The following is a 23,476-nucleotide window of genomic DNA, read 5'->3' on the forward strand; positions in this document are numbered from 1 at the left end:
TTCCTTCTCTTGAAAGACTTTTCTCTACCCAGCCATGGCGTCGGCCCTTTCTCCCCAGGAAGCCTGACTGCTCCCCACTGATGGACTGGCCCCCTTTCCTTTTCAACTCTCACTGACTCAAGACATCACCTGCTTCCTTGAGTTGTGTTGGTTGGTAGTTGTTCAGTCAGAGTGTGTGCTCATTTTTTTTTTTTTCAAATGATAAGAGGAAGTTTGTTTAGAAAGTTACAGAGGTGGTAGAAGTGAGCCAGTTTAGCAGGAAGACAAAGGTGGCATGCCGAGGGGGGAATTTGAGGGGAAGGGTAAAGCACCCTCACCCTCGTGCTCCCACAGGCAGAATCGCCCAGGGTGTGTGCTCCTTTGGGCAGAACCTGTGTGTCCACTTTTCTGCATGCCCTGCTGCACCGAGCTCAGGTCTAGCTCACAACTCAGAACGCTCATTAACCCTTTGCGGTCGTATTAAATTTGGACATGGGTGTCGTACTGGTCGGAATGAATTTCCATTGAAAGAGCAGTGATACATAACATGCAAGATTATGAAGGATAAAGAAGATTTATTAATTCTTTTTTGGAACTACGTCACTACTAGTAGAATCACTACAAACGTTATCACTTTCTACATCAGAGTCAGTATTCAAGGTGCCAAAATAAAACTCTTCATTGTTACTTTCAGATTCGCAGTACACTTCTTTTGGTAACTTTCTTTTTGCCATTTTGGAGTATTATTTTGAAATAATCTTAACAAGTGAGAATGCCTAATTACAGTTAAACGTAATTTGTAAAGCTTTATTTGAAATTCTGCAAAGTATCTCCGAAGCTTGTCGATTTCTTCACTCTCAAAAGGCGACTGACTCGCCACGGTGTTTTGCATGGCGAGTGTTGGAACGACCGCGTTTGTTTATATTGAGTTGCGATATCTCCGATTTGCCGGGGCAATGTTTTGGTTCGTGACAAGGTCGCTTAGACACTTAAGAGCTTTCAGAGAAATTATGAACTGATACAGGAATGAATAGAGTTAAGATTCGTACGGTTCCTTGCTGTGGTGGCTGAGAGCAGACATACGACAGGAACGGTAAAAAAGCTTTGGTGGCTGAGAGTAGACAAACGACCGCAAAGGGTTAATTGACAAATGTAAGGGTAGCTGTTTTCCTAGCCTGTGCTTATAAAGTCAGTTACAACTGAACCAGATCCTTTCCCTCTTGAAGTCTGTGCGAATTTGCTCAGGCTTTTTAACATAACTGAAGGCCAAAGCACTTTGATGTGTGTAATAAAGTCTTAAATGGTATTACACTGTTTGACTACAACAAATGAAAAAAATGAATATGGAAAAATAAGCTAGAAAGTAATGTACTAAAACTCCGTCTTTCACGCTCAGTCTTTTCGTGTCTTAGGGTCGTAAATTGATAGTGAGACCTTAGGTCTGGTCATGTAACTACCTTGCTTTTATAACTAAAATAGTCTCTTTTTTTCGGGGGTATCCTAGGAAAGAAATTACAGTATTTACTTGAACCATACCATGTTATTGAAAGCAGTACTCTTACACTGTGGGATCCCAGAAGATAAACTCAGTCAAGTCTACATTATTCTGTATGATGCTGTGGTAAGCATTTAATTACTTTCACTTGATATTGAAGGATACAAATAGTTCGTGAGCATTTTCTTAGTGAAGTAGCTGTAACATTGAATTTGGAGTTGTATCTCCTTCCCTCACTGCTATAAGGTAAAAGAACCAATTCTCTGATTATATCAACAATTAATGAGCTTTTATTCTGGACTAGTGACTTCCAGGGTGTTTTTTGTTGTTTTTTCTTAAGGGTAACTTCTGATTTTATAAAGATCAAATTGTCTTATTTCACTTGTAAGATAATAAAGTTCTTCACTAACCTACTTCTGGAGGCAAAAAATCAGTCCTGATACTTGCTAATAACGATCTTTACTGAGCACCCACCCATGTGGCAAGCATTAGTCTAATCTCCTTACGTGGGTTAACTCACTCCATCCTCACACGTGCTGTAATTACACTTAATTTACAGAGACCAAGAGAAGGGAGTGTTAACATTGAGGATAAAGACTTATCCCTGCCCTTAGTCCTTCCAGCCTACCTATGCTTACCAGCAACGTCACATAGGCTTGGGTTGCTGGAATTGGGGAAGAGTGGTTTAAATCTCTGTTGGAGCCTCATTTGCCACCTCTTTCCTGTGAGACCAGGGCAGTGGCACCTCCAGTTCCTCTTCGTAATTAGCCACATCATAGTAGAGCCTGGAGGGAAAACACTGAAAATTTTATTTTCTTGAAATATATTTTTATTGATTTTAGAGAGAAAGGAAGGGAGAGGGATAGAGAGGTAAAAACATCAATTGACTGCCTCCTGGACACCCCTACCAGGGATCGAGCCCACAACCCAGGCATGTGCCCTGACCGGGAATCAAACCAGTGACCTCTTGGTTCATGGGTCAATGCTCAACCACTGGGCCACACCAGCCGGGCTGAAAAATTTAAATTGTGTGATATTATGAGGCTGGGATGGAGGTGAATGTTTGCTTATCTTTTATAATTTTTTTTTCTTGTTAAATATTGTTTTTTATAACAAGTAAGAAGCATCTGGGAGATTCAGTAACTAACAGTACCAGACAGTCTCTGGTTAAGGCAGAACAAATAGTGAAAGTGCATAATGGCTTATTGCAGTGGTTCTCAACCTTCTGGCCCTTTAAATACAGTTCCTCATGTTGTGACCCAACCATAAAATTATTTTCGTTGCTACTTCATAACTGTAATGTTGCTACTGTTATGAATCGTAATGTAAATATCTGATATGCAGGGTGGTCTTAGGCGACCCCTGTGAAAGGGTCGTTCGACCGCCAAAGGGCTCGCGACCCACAGGTTGAGAACCACTGGCTTATTTTTTATACACCAAAAGGCTTAACTAACTTTTCTTTCATCTGGCAGGTATACCTCGAGGCCTCTAACATTACTGTCGGTTTCTAGTGGTTCTTTCCTCCCCCAAAATGCTACTGCTGTGTAGCAGTGACAGATACAATATGTCAGTCAGACACTGGCCCCCGGGGTCTTGCAGAGGCCTCAGGTCAGCCTTGTTCATATCCCACAGCCACAGCCTGACTGCCAGCGTGGGCTGAAATGCGGAACCTGTCAATCTGTGGTTTTTATCAGGGGGACGGAGATCAGTTGACTCCCTCCCCCACAAACAGAAACACCCTGGTCAGGCCTGTCCACCTCAGAGTTGCCTCACCATTCAGCAACTTTCCCCTATTTAATTCTTTCATGTAAGGGTTTTTCACAATTTAAAATAATGTGAAGTTTTATATGAATTGGAAAAAAAAATTTTGTAAATTACAGAATTAACACATCTTTCATGATTAGGAGTAGTTTATCTAAAATGAAGACTGTGCTTAACAGAATTAGCCTGGAAATTGTACCTTATTCAGGGTCATTTGGTCCCTCTCATTTTCCCTTTTTCTTCTACATTAGACAGAAAAGCTGACGAGGAGAGAAGTGGAAGCTAAATTTTGTAATCTGTCTTTGTCTCCTAATAGTGTAAGTACCTTCTCATGGTGTTATTACAGCTCTCTGTGAATTGTGAGACCAGAAAATGTCACCAAATTCTTGTTGCAGTAAGCCGGCAGCACTGCCTGCTGCCTCACAGACGGTTTTCCCTGAGTGTTAATAGGTACCATGGCAACACGGGACTAAGGGAAGAGAGAAACCAGTGCTGTGATCAAAAAAAGCCTCTCCATGCTGCGGCTTAATGTGCTGTAATCATCCTGTTCTTTCTCCATCATCAGAACCCTCTTCACACCCTTGTAAAGGCTGCCTGGTGGGCCCTCCTGCTGAGCAGACCTAGTACTAGCTATCCTCTTCTGAAATAGATTCTGTGGGACTAGAATGAGGCACAGAGCTCTGCAGATTAATGGGTATCCACCCATCCTGCAACCCCTCCCCACCAGGGTCTTCTAACGCCTGAGAACTAAATTAAGGCTCTTGCTTTACTGGTACATTTCCTGCTCCTACATTCTTGTGTTTAATCCCGTTAGCTGTGAGGAACATCTCCCGGGGTAGCCAGGTTTATTGCATTCTCCCTACCGGCATTAGATTGGGCCCAGATCTTTGGCATAGTCAACCCACACTTAACTGAGTTGCTGCGATGCAGAAGACAACAGGGATTTCTTACATTTTTCTGAATATTTACACAGGAAGAGAGATTTTAAAAACCTTTCCAGAACCCTGTAGCCCTTGGACAGACATGATCCTGTGATCAGCAAAACTCACACATGGGAGAGGTTGCAATGTGACTGTACTCGGGTCAGGCAGAGCTAGGGAGAGAATGAGCGAGTCGAGGAGTCTACAGACTGCTTTCAGTTCTTAATTAGGATTGGCCTTTAAAAAGACATGAGAGGGGAGAAAAGGAGAGACATGAGGGGACATCTGCAGCACGTATTCACCCTCAGCTCTTTAAAACAGGTTCACAGGGCACACATAGACCACAGTTTAAAGAAATCACCCCTATAGTTTGCAGGTAGGGAAAGTAGACCAGATCAATAGCACTGGGAGTTCTAGAAATTCAGCTAGGTTAGATTTTAAATGTTAACTATTGGAGGAGATATTGATGATATGCAAAGTGACCTAATGGCATAGCATTCTAATACAAAAAAACGGTATTTACATAAAACCCTAGACATGTACACAGCACATACTTGTGTTCACAAATAGTGGAGTGTATAAATAGCACAAAGAATCTGCTCAGCAAACTGCCCGATTCAGTAATTCCCTACCCGAAGGTTTAAGCCCAAAAGGTTCTTTGAACTAATGTCCCATTTCAAAGCTATTTCACACTTGCACGTGAAAGCTGCATTGGTTGCTAAAGTGTCAGCTTCTTTTCGCTAAATTTCTATTCACTGGTCATTTGTGATGATAAGCATTGATTCAAAGTTATGTGTTCAGTTGGTTTAAAATGGAACAGTTAGTATCTAATAAAGGCAGTTGGTACTCTCATTATTTAAAAATAGAACTCTAAGTATATTAAAAACAGGAGTAGAAATGCTGCAAAACAGTTTCAAATATCTGGCCTCGTCTTATTTTACAAATGAGGCACTGAGGCCCAAAGAGATACTGTGAGTTGTCCAAAGTGACATGAGTTAGATGGTGATAGGGTGAGGACCCGACCCGGGGGGTGTTGACTCCAGTGCTTCTGGTATTTTATTAATGGGGAAATTTAATGTTACAATTATTGAGAAGAAGTTATTAAGAGAAAAAAATTAAATGAGACCATTTTAAAATTAAAATATTTTATCTTTAACAAAGAGATTTTAACATTTTTATTTTTAAAAAATAATTTATGATTATTGTGTGAAACTATATTAAGCTGACTGTTCATTCAACTCTCAGTTTCCAGGTGCCAATTTAGAGTTGAACCAGGTTCTGCTTGCCTACAGCCTTAAAATAGCTACAATTTTGCTTCTTAATAATTTCCACTTTAGCTCCGGGAAGTTTTCTCTGGTCTTAGGATCCCAGTTATTGCCTCCTCACTTGCTCTGTGCCAGCGACTGTGCCAGCTATGGAGAGGTCATCGGTAGCCCCCGCCCTCTCCTGGGAAGGACCATGTATACAGGTGGCAAGAGCTAGGAGGTGGGATCTGGGTCTGAAAGACCAGGAGGCTGCCTGCAGGAGATGACATCTAGCTGCCGCCCCCCCCCCCCCCCCAAGATACAAATAGGAATCGGTCAGGCAGAGGGAGGAGAGGGGATTTCTGACTGCTTTGGTGTGGTATTAGACAGAACAAGTCAGACTTTGCCTTCCTGTCCCCAGCCCCCTGTTTGTATGGCTGTAGTAATCAGAATTCATGAGAATGAGGATGGAAAGGAAAACAATATTGGCTTAAAAATATAATGGGAGGGGGGCATCTGGGGAGAGGTCGGGGGGGGAAAGGGGGACTTACATAATACTTTAAACAATAAAAATTTAAATTTTTAAAAAAAGAAAGAAAATATAATGGAAGCTCTGCTAAAACCAAACTCTGTTCTGCTGGGGTCAGCATTAACTATGAGTATGTGTGTGGCTTAAAAATGAACTTGTGAGGAGGTAGGTGCCTGAAGCACTTCTGTGAGGTGCCTTAGAGTTGTTGGAAAGGATAATCCTCATTTGGGATTGTGGTAAGGGCTAAAATGACCTTCAACTGCCAAATCCTCTTCTTGGAGGTATGTGTACGAAACCCAGTGCAAAATAAGTCTTCCCTGCTGTGGACTGCAAGCTAACTGTGCCTCTTTGCTTTCTAGCTGTGTCGACTCTACAAATTTATTGAGCAGAAGGGAGATTTGCAAGATCTAACACCAACAATAAATTCATTAATAAAACAGAAAACAGGCGTTGCCCAACTGGTGAAGTATGGCTTAAAAGATCTAGAGGAGGTTGTTGGGCTGTTGAAGAAACTTGGCATAAAGTTACAGGTTTGGCAATTGTTTGATTCTGGCGGTACAGATTTGTAGCGTTAATAACAGCACAAGAGGGAAATGGGTTTTATCGTATTAATGCTAATAAGTGTTTTATTGTCCCAGAAGATCTGTGCTTTCTACATTTTGCAACATTTGATACCTAGTAATAATTTTGGCTTCAGTCAGAATTTCTGTGCAAGCATCACGATTCCTGTTGTGCAGCAATTCTTACTGTCATTTAGCCTCAGAGAAGACAGCAGTTTCTCTTACTTGGCGGGCTATAGTGAAACAGACTTTGTACCAGATCTTACTGAATATTTGCTTTATGCTAAATAGATTGTTCTGATGGAAAACAGTGCCTTTGATACGGTTGTGTGGCATTTCGCTTGGCAGGTCTTGATCAATTTGGGCTTGGTTTACAAGGTGCAGCAGCACAGCGGGATCATCTTCCAGTTTGTGGCGTTCATCAAACGGAGGCAAAGGGCTATCTCTGAAATCCTTGCAGCTGGTGGCAGATACGACCTGCTGGTGAGGGCTGTCCCCGGATTTGTTGATCTGTTCTGGCTTAATTTCATTTATTCCTCAACTTGTTATTTTGAACATTTTCAAACCTACAGAAAAATAGAACCAGTAGTATAGTTGAACACCTGTATATCTCTGTTGATTTACCTCTGAGTACAGGTTTTGTGTGTGTGTGTGTTTTATTTTTTTATTTTAGAGAGGGAGGAAGGGGGAGAGAGAAACATCAATGTGAGAGAGATATATCAATCAGTTGCCTCCCATACACACCGGACCAGGGATCAAACCCAAAACCTTCCAGTGCACTGGATGACGCTCAAACCAATGGAGCCACACCAAGCTAAACATCTTTCATCTAGGATAGAAATGTCTTGTGAACCACTCTTGTAATGTTTTTAAACTTTTATTTTGAAATAATTATAGATTTACAGGAAGTTGCAAAGATAGTACAGAGAAGTCTATGTAACTTTTACCCAATTTCTTCCAGTGGTTAAACCTGGCATAATCTAATAAAATGTCAACACCAGGAAATGGACATTGATTTACTGTATGTGTATAGTTCTGTGCCATTTATTCATGTGTAGATTCCCACAACCACCAAGTGCAGAAACCTTCTCTGCCTTTATGTCCCTTTACTTCATCCCCCATGTATCATGTGATTGTCTTAAATACTTTCTCTACCTACATTGAGATCCATATCAGAAAATGTTATGCTTATTACTTTGTCACACTGAGAGACTCAAGAGAAGAAGGAAGTCTGTTGTATTTCTCCAACATTTCTGGTTTCTCATGAGAAATCAGCTGTTATTTGAATTATTTTTTTCACTATAGGAAAGGTGATTCTCAATGGTTTTAAAGAGTTGGGGTTTTTTGTCTTTAGTTTGAGGTTTATTTATGATGTGTCTTGGCCGAAACCGGTTTGGCTCAGTGGATAGAGCGTTGGCCTGCGGACTGAAAGGTCCCAGGTTCGATTCCGGTCAAGGGCATGTACCTGGGTTGCGGGCACATCCCCAGTAGGAGATGTGCAGGAGGCGGCTGATCGATGTTTCTCTCCCATCGATGTTTCTAACTCTCTATCTCTCTCACTTCCTCTCTGTAAAAAATCAATAAAATATATTTTTTTAAAAAAAGAAATTTCAATCGTTGTACTGTTGATATTTGGCTCTGTTGACTCATGAGTTTGCCAACCACTGCCCTGGATGGTTTGGCTCAGTGGATAGAGCATCAGCTTGCAGACTACAGGGTCCCAGATTCGATTCCAGCCAAGGGCACATGCCTGGGTTGGGGGCTCGATCCCCGCTCAGTAGGGAACATGCAGGAGGCAGCCAATCAATGATTCTCTCTCATCATTGATGTTTCTCTCTCTCTCTAGTTCTCTCCCTTCCTCTCTGAAGTCAATAAAAATATTTTTTTAAAAAGAACCTATATATTACATTTTAAATTATATAGTAATATAAAATAAGTAAAAAGAAACAGGTAGAATTAATTTTAATAATGTAGTTCATTTGATACAATATATCCAAAGTATTATTTCACCATGTAATCAAAATTTTTTAAATTGTTAATGAGCCATTTTACTTTTTTTGTATTCTGAATCTTTGCAGCCAGTGTGTATTTTACATATAGCACATGTCAGTTCAGATTAGCCTTATTTCAAGTGCTCAAGCCACATATGGCTAGTGACTGCCCTATTGAACAGTACAGTTATAGATGTAACATTTACTTAAATTTGCATGTGGGCTTGCTTCTGTCTCTTACACACACACACACACACACACACACACACGCGTGCCTTTTTGTTGAACGCTTTGAAGATAAGTTTCTGGGAGTGCATGCACTCTAATCATTGCTTTGCCCATAATTGCAATTTCTTCTCTCTTTCGTAATCAGAACTGTGTGTCTTTCTCTGCAGATTCCCCAGTTTAGAGGACCACAGGCTCTGGGGCCAGTTCCCACTGCCATTGGGGTCAGCATAGCAATAGACAAGATATCTGCTGCTGTCCTCAACATGGAAGAACCTGTAAGTACCGGCTTTGCCTTCCAGTGTGCTTTGAGTCATCTTTCATTCCGTAGTCATTTACATGGAGCTCAGATGTGGCAGTGATAGATTTGGGTTTGGTAGATTATCTTTGCCATGATAGACAAGTCAAAAACTTGGTGTTGAGTCCTTGCCTTTCAGTCCTTAGCCTCTCACCAGGGAACCTCAACAATCCATCCTTCCTTTCCTAGCCTCACTCTTCATCTGTAATGAGCTCTGTGGGTATGAGGTGTTATTGTTGTTAACAGACTCATATCAAAACCCCTTGTTCAGAAATCCTGCTGTACTCTGCAGAGCTAAAAATGGTTCTTTTTCCTTTGTGTTTCAAGCAAGATTAATTTTCCTAGAGGGTAGTTTTGAAATAATATCTATCCTAAAAGACAAGCATTAAAAGTTTTTTTTACTGTGCTATTTACTTATATTACTATGTAATTTTGAAGTAAAGGCTTCTGCACATATGTTGCTGTACAATATTTCAAAAGGCCTGCCTTCATATGAGTGCTGCTTCCCTCCTGGTGCTGGTCCGCCTACCTGCCTGTAGTCTGCCTCTTCTAAATATCATCACTCTGTTTCTGATCCAGGTTTCAATAAGCTCTTGTGACCTCCTGGTCGTAAGTGTTGGCCAGATGTCCATGTCCAGGGCCATCAACATAACCCAGAAACTCTGGACGGCGGGAATCACAGCAGAAATCATGTATGACTGGTCACAGGTAATGAGGCACAGTGAATGGAATGCAAACAGTCATGGCTTCCATGGGAAATCATCCTCTACCACTTTGGGTTCTCAAACTCTATCTCTGAGGTTACAGTTGCTTCCTGTATTAGTTTCTGATTGCAGCAGTAATAAATCACCACAAACTTGGTGGCTAAAAACAACACAAGTTTATTAGCTTACATTTCTGGAATTCAGAAGTCTGAACAGTATTAACTGGACTCAACACAAGGTGTCGATAGGGTTATTACTTCTGAAGGCTTTTCGGGGAGAGTCCTTTCCCAGCTCTTAAAGGATGCCTGCATTCTTTGGCTCATGGCCCGATCCTCCATCTTCAAACATGGCAGAGTAGCATCTCCTTTCCTCTCTGACCTATGCTTCTGTCCTTACATTCTCTAACTCTGACCTCCCTGTCTCCTTCTTATAAGGACCCTTGTGATTACTTTGGGCCCACCTAGATAATCTAGGATAGTCTCCCTATCTCAAGATCCTTAACGTTAGCACATCTGCAAAGTCCCTTGTGCTATATAAGGTAATATAGGTCCTGGGGATTAAGACGTGGATGGACACCTTTACAATCCATTATCCACTGTACCACACTTCCCAAGGGCATTCTGTGTTTAGTGTGTTTGTAGCTTTGTATCCTCAGACCTCCCATAGCTGACTGAATACTTGCCTACCCTTTAGAACGTGGGGCCTTTAGACAACTAACTTCTTACTGCCATGAGCAGATCACAGAAGGGGTTGTACCCCTAGGTGATCATCCAAGTTGTACACGTTTACCCACACTCAAGGTGCCCCAGAGCCTGAAGAGACGCCTGGGGAAACAGAGCCCCCACCCACCCTCCTGCTCCTTTCGCATCACCTGCCCAGTCATTTATGAAGCTGCTGCTGTCCATTTTTGTGTTATATAAAAATTCATGTCAGAAGTAGGCTGAGCAATAATTTTTTTTATTGATTTCAGAGAAGAGGGGAGAGGGAGAGAGACAGAATCATCAGTGATGAGAAAGAATCATTGATCAGCTGCCTCTTGCACGCCCCACACTGGGGATCGAGCCCGTAACCCAGGCATGTGCCCTCCCAGGAATTGAACCATGACCTCCTGGTTCATAGGTCAACACTCAACCACTGATCCATGCCGGCCAGGTGCAATAATTTTGTTGTTGTTCAGGTGCGATAATTTTTAGTCATTTTCCAGAGCAGTATTTCTTTCATTTGTTAACTTGTTTTATAAATTGTTAGAGAAGTGCTCTGTCTTACAGTAAAATATAAGCCCAGTAATGTGACTTCAGTCCTGCAATGTGACTTCAATCCTGCAATGTGACATCCCCCTGCAGGCTTCTCTCCTCTGATGTTCTTTGTTTTATGATTCAATTCTGCTTTAAGCTCTCCACTATTTCTTTTGTTGTCTTCGCTTTCCTCAAAGGCCTTTTCTGTGTGTGTGTGTGTGTGTGTTATAATTTCTGGCACCTTCCCTCAAGATTTGAAGCGTCTGAAAACCTCTTACTGTGTCCTGACCACACTGATTGCCCATGGACCCTTAGAACAATAGTGAAAGTAATGAAAAGAGGTCTTATTCCTCCCTTGAATTCTGCTTAATATTTATAACCCCTGAAGTCAGCATGTTCACTTTGAGAATACAATGGAACACAGTGTTTTCATTCTTTTTAATTCCTTGAAGCGGCTCCCGGTGCTCTCTGTTATTTCATACACTGTTTATTGGTTTCAGTCCCAAGAGGAACTACAGGAGTACTGCCGACATCATGAAATCACCTATGTGGCCCTTGTGTCAGATAAAGAAGGAAGCCATGTCAAGGTAAAGACCAGAGAAAATCTTTCACGATTCAGTAGATTTCCAAAACTCTGTTAACTGTGGAACACCCAACTTCCCACCTGCCTGTGGGTGGAAACCCATTATTTTGTTCTCCCTCTGAATTGCTGGACTCATTATTGGAGAGAATCATCATAATAAAAGGCTAGAGGCATCACGACTGAAAGACCAAACGACTGGTCACCATGAGGTGCATGGAGCACCTCTGGGGACCTCCCCCTACTCCCATCCCCCACCCCATCCCCAGGGACGCTGGCAGCATAGGCAGAGCATCGTGGGGTGCTGGCAGCATCCACGGAGCGTGCGAGGCATCGTGGGGCGGCGGACATGGCCCTGACTACAGGCTAGGCTTAGGGGACCCTACACACGCAGGATTTAATCGTGCACGGGGCCTGTAGTATAAAATAAGAAAGAGAGAGACTGAACACTTCCTTAGAGCTTAAAAAAAATGGTGGCTGTAGTTTTTCCTAATTTTCTTCCCTCGTTTTCTTTTTCCATCCAAGAAAATAATAATAATTAGAGGTGATACTGCTGACTGGCATATTCTCTGGCTACTTACTAACCAGTTTTACTGTATTGCATGTAACTAAAAATGCTCAAACTGAAACAACCTCATAACCTTTATTTCTGTTTTTAAAGGAAAAAAAATCGAAATCAACATTTTTCTCCTTGTTTTTCTCTTATAATGTCTTTGTCTGGTTTTAATATGACAGTAATATTGGCTTCATAAAATGAACTGGACAGTGTTCTCTCCCTTTGTGTTTTCTGGAAGATTTGTTTAGAATTAGTATTATTTAATCCTCATTTATTTGGTGAAGTTCACCAATAAAGCCACATGGGCTTAGATATAGAGCTATTCAGGTTGCCTCTTTCTTCATAAGTTTTGGTAGTTTGTATCTTTCCTAGAATGTTTCCATTTCATCTAAGTTTCCAAATATTCCCTATTCATTTTCACTATCTGTAGGATCTGTAGTGATATCCTCTTTCATTCCTGACATTGGTAATTTATGTCTCCCATCTTTTTTTTTTCTTGATCAGCCTGACCAGAGGTTTATCAATTTTGTCTTTTCAGAGAACCAGCTTTTGTTGTCTGCGTTTTCTCTATATTTTATCTGTTTTCTATTTTTTTGATTTCTATTCTTTTTTTTTTAACCTGCTAATTTTAGATTTAGTTTATTTTTCTAGTTTCTTCTACAGAACTTTACATCAGGGTTTGACAGACTACAACCTACATACAGGCCAAATCCAGCCCACAGCCTATTTTTGCATGGCCTGTGGGCCACAAACCCTTTTCATGTTCTTTGTTTAAAAAGAAAAAGTGTGTGACAAAGAGTGTGTGACCTGCAAAGTTTTAAATGTTTACTATCTAGCTAGCCCTTTACAGAAAAAAAAAAAAATGCTGGCCACCTGGTGTAAATTTCACTCTACATACTGCATTAGTTGCATACCATTTATTTAGTACTTTTTATTTTCACTTAGTTCAGAATATTTCTAATTTCCTTGATGATTTCTTCTTTTATCCATAGGTTGTTTAGAAGGGTGTGTTTCAATTTCCAAATATTTGTGTATTTTCCAGATATATTCCTATAACCACTTTTAGTTTAATTCCTTTGTGACCAGAAATCATACTCTGTGTGATTTCAGTCCTTTAAATAATGGTCTGTTATTGTAAATGTTTCATGTACACTTGAAAAGAAGGTGTATTCTACATTGTTAGGAGGAGTGTTTCGTAAACATCAATTTGTGCATATTAGTTGATACCATTGCTTAAATCTTCTATATCTTTCCTAACTTATTTGTCTGTTTGTTCTATCAGTTACTGAGGAGCATTGATCTCCAGCTATAATTGTAGGTTTATCTATTTCTCCTTTTAGTTCTATCATTTTTGCTTCGTGTATTTTGAAACTCTGTTATTTGGTGAATACACATTTAGGATTTTATATCTTCTTGATGAATTGACCTCTTTATAATTATGAAATGTTCTTTATCTCTGGTAATATTTCTTATTCTGAAGTCTTTTGGTTAGTGTTTGCATGGCTTATCATTCTCCTTCTATTTGTATCTTTATATTTAAAGTAGGTTCTTTACTAGTAGAAACAGTCACTAGTTGAGTTTTGCTTTTTTATCCAGCCTTTTAGAAATTGGTGTGGTTAGACCACTTATATGTCATGCAATTATTAAAATGATTGAATTTAAAACTACCATTTTACCATCTCTTCTTTTTCCATTTTTTTCTGTTTTCATGTCCTCTTTTAAATTATTTTTTATTCCATTTTATCTCTACTATTGGTTTACTGACTATAATTCTTTGTTTTTGATGGGATTTTTTAGTGACTTCTCTTGGGTTTATAGTACACATCTCTAACTTATCACATTGTACTTTTAAAAAATATCATGCACTTTCACATATATTACAACAGAATAATATTACAACAGAATATCTCCATTTCCTCTCCCATTTTATGTGCTATTGTTACCTAATGCTTTTTTCTACTTATGTTATAAATCTCATTGTTAATATTTTGGTTTTAATTAGTTAGTTATCTTGTAAAGTGGTTTTTAAATAAGGGGGAAATATCCTTTATATTTACTCACATATTTACCATTTCTGGAACTGTTTATTCCTTTGTGTTAAGCCAGATATCATTCTGATTTAATTTTCCTTATGCCTGAAGAATTTCCTTTAATATTTCTGGTTAGTGTAGGTCTTCTGGCAATGGATTCTCTCAGCTGTTATTGGCCTGAAAAAGTCCTCATTTCACTTTCATGTCTTTTTCTTGTTTTAAGTCATCACCAGAGGACACGTTTTTGAGAGAGAGAGAGAGAGAGAGAAAGAGAAACATTGATCGGTTGTCTCCTGTTTGCTCTGCCACTGAGTTTGTGCCCTGACTAGAATGAAACCCGCAACCTTTTGTTACGTGGGGCTATGCTCCAGCCAGCTGAGTCACCTGGCCGGGGCTCACTTTCATTTCTTAAAGTTATTTTTGCTAGTATAGAATTCAAGATTCATAATTTTTCTTTTTCTACTTTGAAGACGTGTTTTATTCTCTCCTAACCTGGTTTAAAATGTTTGCTTTGATCCTCTGAATATAATGTGTCCTTTTTTTCCTGTCAGCTTTTAAGATTTTTTTTGTCATTGGTTTCTGCGATTTGAATATGATGTGCTGCCCTGTGGTATTCTTTGTTTCACAGGGCTTCTTTGACCTGTAGATGTATAGTACTTATCAAATTTGGAAATATTTTAGACATTATTTCTTCAAATTTTTTTTATTTTTTTTTAACTTTATTTTTATTGTTGACACTATTACAGATAGATAGAACGACCACAACCATATTAACAAACCAAAAACCTGTGCACAGAAACAAGATGAAAAAATATATCAAGATGTTAACCACTATTTCTTCAAATTTTTTGTCCCTTTCCCTCCTTTACTTCTGGGACTCTGATTATAGTATATTAATTATTGATATTGCCCCACAGCTCAGACTCTTTTTTGTTTTATTGTGTGTCCCACTCCCCCCGCTTTATTTTGAATGAGTCCCAGATCTTTTCTGCAATCTCGAATCTGCTTTTAATCCCATACAGTGCATTTCTTATTTCAGATATTATATTTTTTTTCATCTGTACAAGTTACATTGTGTTTTTTTTAATGTCTTCCATTTCTCTCATTGTGGTTCTTATTTGGTTTATATTCTTTATAAGATTTTAAATGGGTGTTTTAAGGTACTTGTATACTAACTCCATCATCTCTGTCATTTCTGGGGCTATTTCTATGTATTAATGTTTCACCTGGTTATGAGTCATATTTTTTAGCACTTTGCATTCCTAATAATTTTTATTGGTTGTTGGACATTATGAATTTTACATTTTTGGGTGCTGGGTTTTCTTATGCTCCCGTAAGCTCTGTTGGCCTTTGTTCTGGAATATAGTTAGGATCTTTGGATTCTATTTGATCCTCTCCAGGCTTGATTTTAAGCTTTATTAGGGCAGGTTCAGGGCAACTTTTAGTCTTGGCCTAATTTAGTCCCTAGCAGTGCCCTTCGGAGGATTCTGCCTCATGCCCTATGTATTATGAGATCTCTCTACTCTGGTAAGGACAAGAACTATTCCCAGTCCTGTGATTCCAGAAATTATTATGCCTACTTATTTCTGGTGGTTGTTTCTTCAGCTGTGGATGGCTTCCTGTCACCCATGCCAGGTCAGTACCTCTGCCAAAGATGTGAGTGGAATCTTCTGCAGAGCTTCAGAAATATTCCTCTGTGAGTGTGTGGCTCTCTCCTCTTTGGTCGTCTGCCCCACAATTTGTAGCCAACTTGGCCTGCCTAAACTTCAACTCAGCAAGACTCCTAGTCTCTGTTTAGGTACCCCTCCCCGGCACTGCAGTCTGCAAACTTCTTCAACACAATAACCTGGGCCCCTTGTAGGATAATAATCCTCCACTGCTTATTGTCCAATGTCTGAAAACCATTGTTTATGTTTCATCTGGTTTTCTAGTTTAAGGCAGGAGGGCAATTCTTGTAGTAGTTAATCCTTCATGGACAGATTTGGAAGTCCCCACCGGCAGTCTGGTTGTTAGTCACAAAACCATCAGTTACCCTACATTCCACTGATCAGGCCTCATCTAGAGCAGTGACTGCTCCTGCAGTATTACCAGGAGATGACTGTCCTCTGCTGATAATTCCAGTGTCACAACACACTGCTGTTATGGTTAGCACATTTTAGAAACTTGACTAAGAATCCGCTTCCCAATAAGTACAATCACTGGTCCTAGTTCTACCCTCTGGAGTAGTTAAGGTAACAAATCTAATTTTTCCTGCTTCTCTCAGCTACCTTCAAATAAATTTTAGGAGTCCGCTGCCATGCCACTTTAACTGTCCTCTGTTCTGGTGTAAACATTCCAGTTACTGAAGCCATTCCTCATCACATGGTTTCCAGATCCTTGACCCTCTTAACCTCCTCTAGACATACTTCACTGTGTCACTGTCTGTCTTTAAATGTGATACTAAAATTTTACAGAGTGCTCTAAGCATGTTCTGATTAAAAGGAAAGGGTCTGTGACCTCCCTCCATCCAGATACCATATTTCTCCTAATACAGCCTACAAGTGAATTCTTAGCAACCATATGGTTCCTTTGGCTCATACTGAATTTATCATCAACTAAACCCATTAGGCTTTTCACAGTTATTACCAGGTCTGGCTGGCCTTCCACAATGAGGCTTTAAATTCAGGACTTCATATTTATCTCCATTAAATATGATTTTGTTCATTTCAACATTGTTCCAGCATCTCCAGCTCTTTTCAGTCTTGATTCTGCCTCTATTAATGATGGATCGATAGCATCACCTTCATATATGAAGGGCAAGCCATCACTTCATTCAGCAAATGCATTTTAAGCATTCATTGTGGGAGGGGTTACATTGAGGCCCATGCAGAGTACAGGGACATTAAGCCACAAGCCCTACTGTCAAGGATCCTGTAATCTAATAGGAAACATAAGACATTTGTGCATGATTATGACCTAGAAAATGCTCAACGCCATGAAGTTCTTACAGAGAAAGTTCTCTGAGGGTTCATCAGCCTAGTAGATTATTTCAGAGGTAGCAAGGACGTCTACAGGGTGGAGGTGGCATTTATACTGGAACCTCAAAGATGGGCAGGATATAGGTATGTGCTGAAAGGGACTTTTAAGCAGAAGGAATAGCAAAGGTAATGGTAGTTCTTTCCGTAGATTGTCCGAAAGATAGAGTCAGGCCAGCAGAGAACTATTCTGGTATTACTCTCAATAGTCTGTTTTGGATTATAAAGAAGGGGACTTCAGCCCTAGCTGGTTTGGCTCAGTGGATAGAGCATCAGCCTATGGACTGGAGGGTCCCGGGTAGGATTCCAGTCAAGGGCACATGCTTGGGTTGTGGGCTTAATCCCCAGTAGGGGGCGTGCAGAAGGCAGCCGATAAGTGATAGCTCTCATCATTGATGTTTCTATCTCTATCTCCGTCTCCTTTCCTCTCTGAAATCAATAAAAATATATTTTAAAAAAAGAAGAAGAAGAAGGGGACTTCAGCAGGAGAGAATGGTTCTAGCTAGATCATGGAGAGCCAAGAAAATTTGGACTGTATTTAGCTACTAATAGGGAGCCAGTGTATGTTTTTAACAGAAAGGGACAACAGAATTGTATATGAAAAAAATTAACCTGCAGGGATGTGTAGTATGGAAAGGAGCAAGGGAAAGTTGAAGACAGGGATAGCAATGGGAAGAATATCGGGCTATCCCCAAGCCAAGGCTGAGTGCTGGCCATACAAGTGGAGATGAAAGGACAGGCGCCATAAAAGTAGGATGACAGGACTTGGGTTTGAAAAGGAGAGGGAGGAGTTGTAGAAACCTTGGTGACTGACCAGAGGATGTTTAAGAAGAAGACTATATGAAAGAAAGAAATTAAGTAGGAGTAGGCTTGTCTTGGCCTTTTTTTTAAAAAAAAAAAATCCTATCATCTATGATAAACTATTCTAGTCTAGACTTGGGTTTCTCAACAGCCACGCTTTGACTTCTTGGGCCAGATCCTTGTGAGGCTGCTGTCTTGTGCATTGTAGGCTGTTTAGCAGCATGCCTAGCCTCTACTTGCTCAATGCCCCCACAGTTGTCACAACCAGAAGTGTCTCTGACCAAATGTCCTGTGGGGAGCAAAACTGCCCCTAAACTGTCGCCTTGTCTTACTATAGAATTCTGATTTAGCCTTTTGGCTTCTGAAATGATGGATCTGTTTCACTCTTTTTAAGGTTAAGTCTTTTGAGAAGGAAAGGCAAACAGAGAAACGTGTGCTGGAGTCTGATCTTGTGGACCATGTTATGCAGAAACTGAGGACTAAAGTGAATGATGAAAGGACTATCAGGTAACTGTAATAAACAAAAGCCCAGAAAATCAGCTGGGACTATCTATATAAAACATAGGCTAATTTACTTTAAAAATCAATTTGATCCTTTTTGGAAATAAAGATAGGTCTGGATAACTTTCAGTGAATCTTTCTATTGTTCTGAATAACTCAGCAGTTTAATTATATGACCCCCTGTGTAAGACTAGTTGTTTCTTACTTTCAACATTTTTCTCTGGAACATGTCCAAGAATATTTTATCATTTTGAAAGGGCTAAGCTGCCAAACTCTGTCTGCCATTATCTTACTTGGTCTGTTAATCAGTGAATTTTGATAGTGTTTTGTCTAATATGTTCTGTGAAGAGATCTCATATACTCATGATGGGAATCTAAATTGGTGCAACTGTCTGGATAGGAATTTAATGAAGTAAGTTTTAAAAGCCTTAAGACTGGCTAGTGACGTCAGAGGAATGGCAGCATAAGGGTGCTTCTTTTCCTCTCCCCCTGACATTTCAACAAGTTAACCATCTTTTCAACAAATAAGTCCCTGCTCAATACAGATGCACACCTGAGAGACCTGCACACTGAAACACCTAAAGGTGGGCATCTGGGGAAAAACAGGGCAGCGAGAAGGCAGGAAAGCGCAGACGGCCCGCATATGCAGCCCTGCAGCTCAGCTGGGAGCGCACAGCCTGGCCTAGAGAGGGGAGAAAGCCAGTGGTAGTAGGCACTTCCTTGGGCCTGGAGGAACAGAGGGATGGGGGGCGGGGGGGGGCAGGGGCAGGGGGAGCAGGGAGCAGCCTTTGAGTCACAAGCATGAGCAACGAGAAAGAACAGTGACTGAGTCAGCAGACGCCCAGAGAGAACATGGGGCTCTGCCATGCGGCTCCCCACTGCTGGGCCGGGCGGTGGTGTTTCAAACAAAGAAAGGAAACCACAGAGCCTTGCTGCTGCTTCGCTCCCAAAACTCGCCTCCTGCTGCCCGTGAAATTGACTCCAGGAGCATATTATCTGTAAACCAAGAGCTGTTGCAATAGGTTTGCTGTTTCCCTCTGTGACTGAACCCCAGGAAGGGTGCTTGGGGTGGGACCCTGCAGAGGTCAGGGGTCACCATTACTGTGAGGGCATAACCAACTCCACCCCCAAGCAGCATGGAGGTACTGACCTATGGAAGCCAAGGAGGCTCAAATCTTGTAAAAATCTTTCGATTCAGCGCCATCTACCGTAACATAGTAGAAAGACCTCTTCAGAGATAAATGTGAAAACAAAGAGCAGCAAATACCATGAAGAACCACAGTAATGACGATGACCAGAAAGAAAACAAAAAAATTCCCAGAAAGCAGGGTGGAACACATGGAATTAGGTGATATAAATGACAGAGACTTCAAGACTACAGTTCTGAAAATACTCAACAAGAGGCGAGAAAGTACTGACAAGCAATTCAGTGCACTCAGAAAACAAATCAATGAACAAAGGGAGTATTTCTCCAAGGAAATTGAAACTTTAAAGAAGAATATATCAGAAATACTGGAAATGAAGCAGGCAATTTAGGGAGATTAAGAGTGAACTGTTGAGCATAGAAAACAGAACCAACCAGTTAAAGAAAAGAACTAGTGATATCAAAGATAGGAATCAAGAGGGAAGAAGAGAGAGACCTGAGAATAAAGAAAAATGAAAGAGCGCTACGAGACTCCCTGACTCAGTCAGAAAAAGTAATATCAGAATCACAGGCATAGTGGAGGAGGAAGAGAGGGAGCATGGCATGGAGAGTCGATTAAAACAAATAGTGAATGAGAACTTCCCACGTCTATGGAAAGAACTAGATCCTCGAGTCCAAGAAGCAAACAGAACACCTAGTTGCTCCAATCCAGGAGGCCCTCTCCAAGGCACTCGGTGATAAAGCTGTCAAAAATTAATGACAAAGAAAAAATTCTCAAAGCATCCAGGGAAAAAAAGGAAGTGACCTACAGAGGAAAACCCATTAGAATTTCATCTGACTTCTCAGCAGAAACTCTACAAGCCAGAAGAGAGTGGAGCTGAATATTCAAACATCTGAAAGAGAAATTACCACCCACGAATAATATATCCAGCAAAATTATCCTTTAGATATGAAGGGAAAATAAAGACATTTCCATACATATAGAAGCTGAGGGATTTTTTCACACAAAAAAACCTCCATTGCAGGAAATACTCAAGGGAGTTATTCTACCTGAAACAAAGAACATGGCACAACACTACGAGTAAGATCCCCCAAAACTTACAGCATAAACAGGGATAACTTGTGACAACAAAAACATACAAGAGGAAGGGGGAAAGGGCTGAACTGGCAAAGGAAGATGAAGATCAGATATATTAAAAATATCCCGTATTCATGGATTGGAAGAATCAACATAATTAAAATGACCATATTACCCAAAGCAATATACAAATTTAATGCAATCCCCATCAAAATCCCAGTGCCAATTTTTAAAGAAATAAGATAAGAAATCATCAGATTTGTATAAAACCACAAAAGACCCTGAATGGCCAAAGCAAGTAAAGATAGTCTCTTCAATAAATGGTGCTGGGAAAAATGGCAAGCCACATGCAAACGAATAAAACTGGATTACAGTTTGTCCCCTTGTGCAAAAATTAATTCAAAATGGATGAAAGACCTAAACATCAGACCTGAAACAATAAGTTACATAGAAAAAATATAGGTACCAAACTTATGGACCTGGGTCATAGAGAACATTTTATGAACTTGACTCCAAAGGTAAGGGAAGTAAAGACAAAAATAAATGAATGGGACTATATCAAACTAAAAAGCTTCTGCACTGCAAAAGAAACTGGCAACAAAACAAACAGGCAGCCAACCAGATGGGAGATGATATTTGCAAATTGTAGCTCCAACAGAGGTTTAATTTAAAAATATATATAAAGAACTCAGCACCAAAAAAACAAACAATCCAATCAAAAAGTGGGCAGAGAACCTGAAAATACACCTCTCTCAAGAAGACATACAAACAGCCAATGTGAAAAGATGTTCAACCTCACTGGAAATTAGGGAAATGCAAATCAAAACTACGGTGAGATACCACCCTGTCAGAGTGGCCATTATCAACAAGACAAGCAATAACAAGTGTTGGAGAGGTTTTGGAAAAAAAGGGAGCCCTCATTCACTGCTGGTGGGAATGCAGACTGGTACAACCACTATGGAAAGCAGTCTGGCAATTCCTCAAAAAATTAAGAATAGAGCTACCATATGACCCACCAATTTCACTCCTGGGTATATGCCCGAAAAACTCAAAATCATGTATTCAAAAAAATATATGCACCCTTATGTTCACTGCGGCATTATTCATGGTGCACAAGACATGGAAACAACCAAAGTGTCCTGCGGTAGAGGACTGGATAAAGAGGATGTGGCACATATGCACATGCGATACTGCTCAGCCATGAGAAAGGAGGGAATAGCACCATTTGCAACAACGTGGATGGACCTTGAGAACATGAAGCTAAGTGAATAAGTCAGTCAGAAAAGGCTAAGAACCATGTGATTTCACTTATATGTGGGATATAAAACTGAAACTCATGAACACAAACAGCATGTGGTGGTTGCCAGAGGGAAGGGAGTTGACTTTGGGTGGTGGGCACATGGTGCAATATAGAGATCTTGTAACACAGAAACCCACACCTGAGTGGTGGGTTGTGGGTGACAGTGATGGGTGACAGTTTATGTTGACCAATGTCACCCCAATAAATTTAATTTAAAAATTAAATGCTACTGGTATCTAGTAGAGACCAGGGACGCCACTGAACATTCTACAGTGCACAGGACCTACCACCCACCCCCAACAAAGAATTATGTGGCTCAAAATGTTAATAGTGTCAAGACTGAGAAATCCTGGGTAATATAAAATAAATGTTTTTGTCCTGGCCAGTTTGGCTCAGTGGATAGAGTGTCGGCCTACGGACTGAAGGGTCCCAGGTTCAATTCTGGTCAAGGGCACATGCCTGTGTTGCAGGCTCAATCCCCAATAGGGGGCTTGCAGGAGGCAGCCGATCAATCTCTCATCATTGATGTTTTTCTCTCTCCCTCTCCCTTCCTCTCTGAAATCAATAAAAATATATAAAAAATAAAAATAAATGTTTTGCTCTCTTCTCCCTCCCTGGCTCTGCCCCCTCCCATCTGCACCTAGCTTCCATAAATTCATCATTAGGCTTTTTCCGAGGGAATATGTTTTTGAAGTCACCAGGTTTTAAGGGCTGCAGATCCAAATCAAAGACAGAGATTTAGAAGAGAAAACAAAAAGTCAACTAATTAATAGTGAGTACATGAATACTATTAAGACAATCGGCCAAATGGGATTTAGCTTTAGCAGGAAAGGTTTAAAATCTTTCCTCCCAAATAATTATTTCCCAAGATAGAATGCTATTGTCTCTCAAAGGCTAGAAAGTCTTTGAAAGAATATCCATTCACAGCTTTTGAAAGAATCTCCTTATTTACTAAATGTTCTGTGGGTGACAGCCAAGGTTGCTGCCATAATGAAGGAGGGACCTGCCTGTGCTAATGTTTCCTTGTATTGTGAGGGGAACGGAAAGAACACCCATTACATTTCATTGAAATTAGCTTCTTATATTGAGCCAGGATTTCAAACAGCTGAATAGATCAGAATGTTGTCTTTAGGCATTTGTTAATTTGAAATGACATCCTTTATAATTTTTACCTGCTCTTGACTAAAAGCATAATTAAGTGCAAATTAGTTGTTTTTGTTTTTCCTTCACTAATAACCAATACTTATGAAATATTTTTATATTGAATTTAAAAAATGATTCACTGTAAGTAATCTGTGTTGCCTTTGGCTTATTGACTGTTTTCTTTTTTTTTTTTTTTTTTTTTTGGTTGTTTTTAGAGAAGCTTCCGATAATCTCGCAGTACAAAATCTGAAGGGGTCATTTTCTAATGCTTCAGGTATAATTACTAATTACAATCTAGACATAATAATGCTTTTAGTGTGTGTGTGTTTTCTGTAAGCACTATGTGGCTAACTCCTTGTTGCATCAAGTATATATATTTTTAAGTAAG

At 40.2% G+C, this 23,476-nt stretch overlaps 1 protein-coding gene across 10 annotated transcripts in view; it reads left to right on the top strand.

The window, feature by feature from the left end:
- EIF2AK4 (eukaryotic translation initiation factor 2 alpha kinase 4) overlaps positions 1-23,476 on the top strand; it is a 100,885-nt gene that overhangs the window by 71,121 nt on the left and 6,288 nt on the right. For 6 of the 10 annotated variants that reach the window (XR_004965712.1, XM_036296968.1, XM_036296964.1 and 3 more), the window contains 9 exons: positions 1,484-1,600; positions 3,487-3,552; positions 6,288-6,458; positions 6,837-6,971; positions 8,875-8,982; positions 9,582-9,710; positions 11,442-11,528; positions 18,317-18,429; positions 23,304-23,362. Coding sequence is in view for 8 of the 10 variants with exons in the window: in XM_036296968.1 (XP_036152861.1) it covers positions 1,484-1,600; positions 3,487-3,552; positions 6,288-6,458; positions 6,837-6,971; positions 8,875-8,982; positions 9,582-9,710; positions 11,442-11,528; positions 18,317-18,429; positions 23,304-23,362 (985 nt within the window). In the remaining 2 variants the exon portion in view is untranslated. The remainder of the gene's footprint in view (positions 1-1,483; positions 1,601-3,486; positions 3,553-6,287; positions 6,459-6,836; positions 6,972-8,874; positions 8,983-9,581; positions 9,711-11,441; positions 11,529-18,316; positions 18,430-23,303; positions 23,363-23,476) is intronic. The other 4 variants (XM_036296950.1, XR_004965713.1, XM_036296970.1 and 1 more) reach the window with 4 other exon arrangements.

This window comes from Myotis myotis, unplaced genomic scaffold, assembly GCF_014108235.1.
Source record: "Myotis myotis isolate mMyoMyo1 unplaced genomic scaffold, mMyoMyo1.p scaffold_m19_p_1, whole genome shotgun sequence".
NCBI classification, from domain to species: domain Eukaryota; kingdom Metazoa; phylum Chordata; class Mammalia; order Chiroptera; family Vespertilionidae; genus Myotis; species Myotis myotis.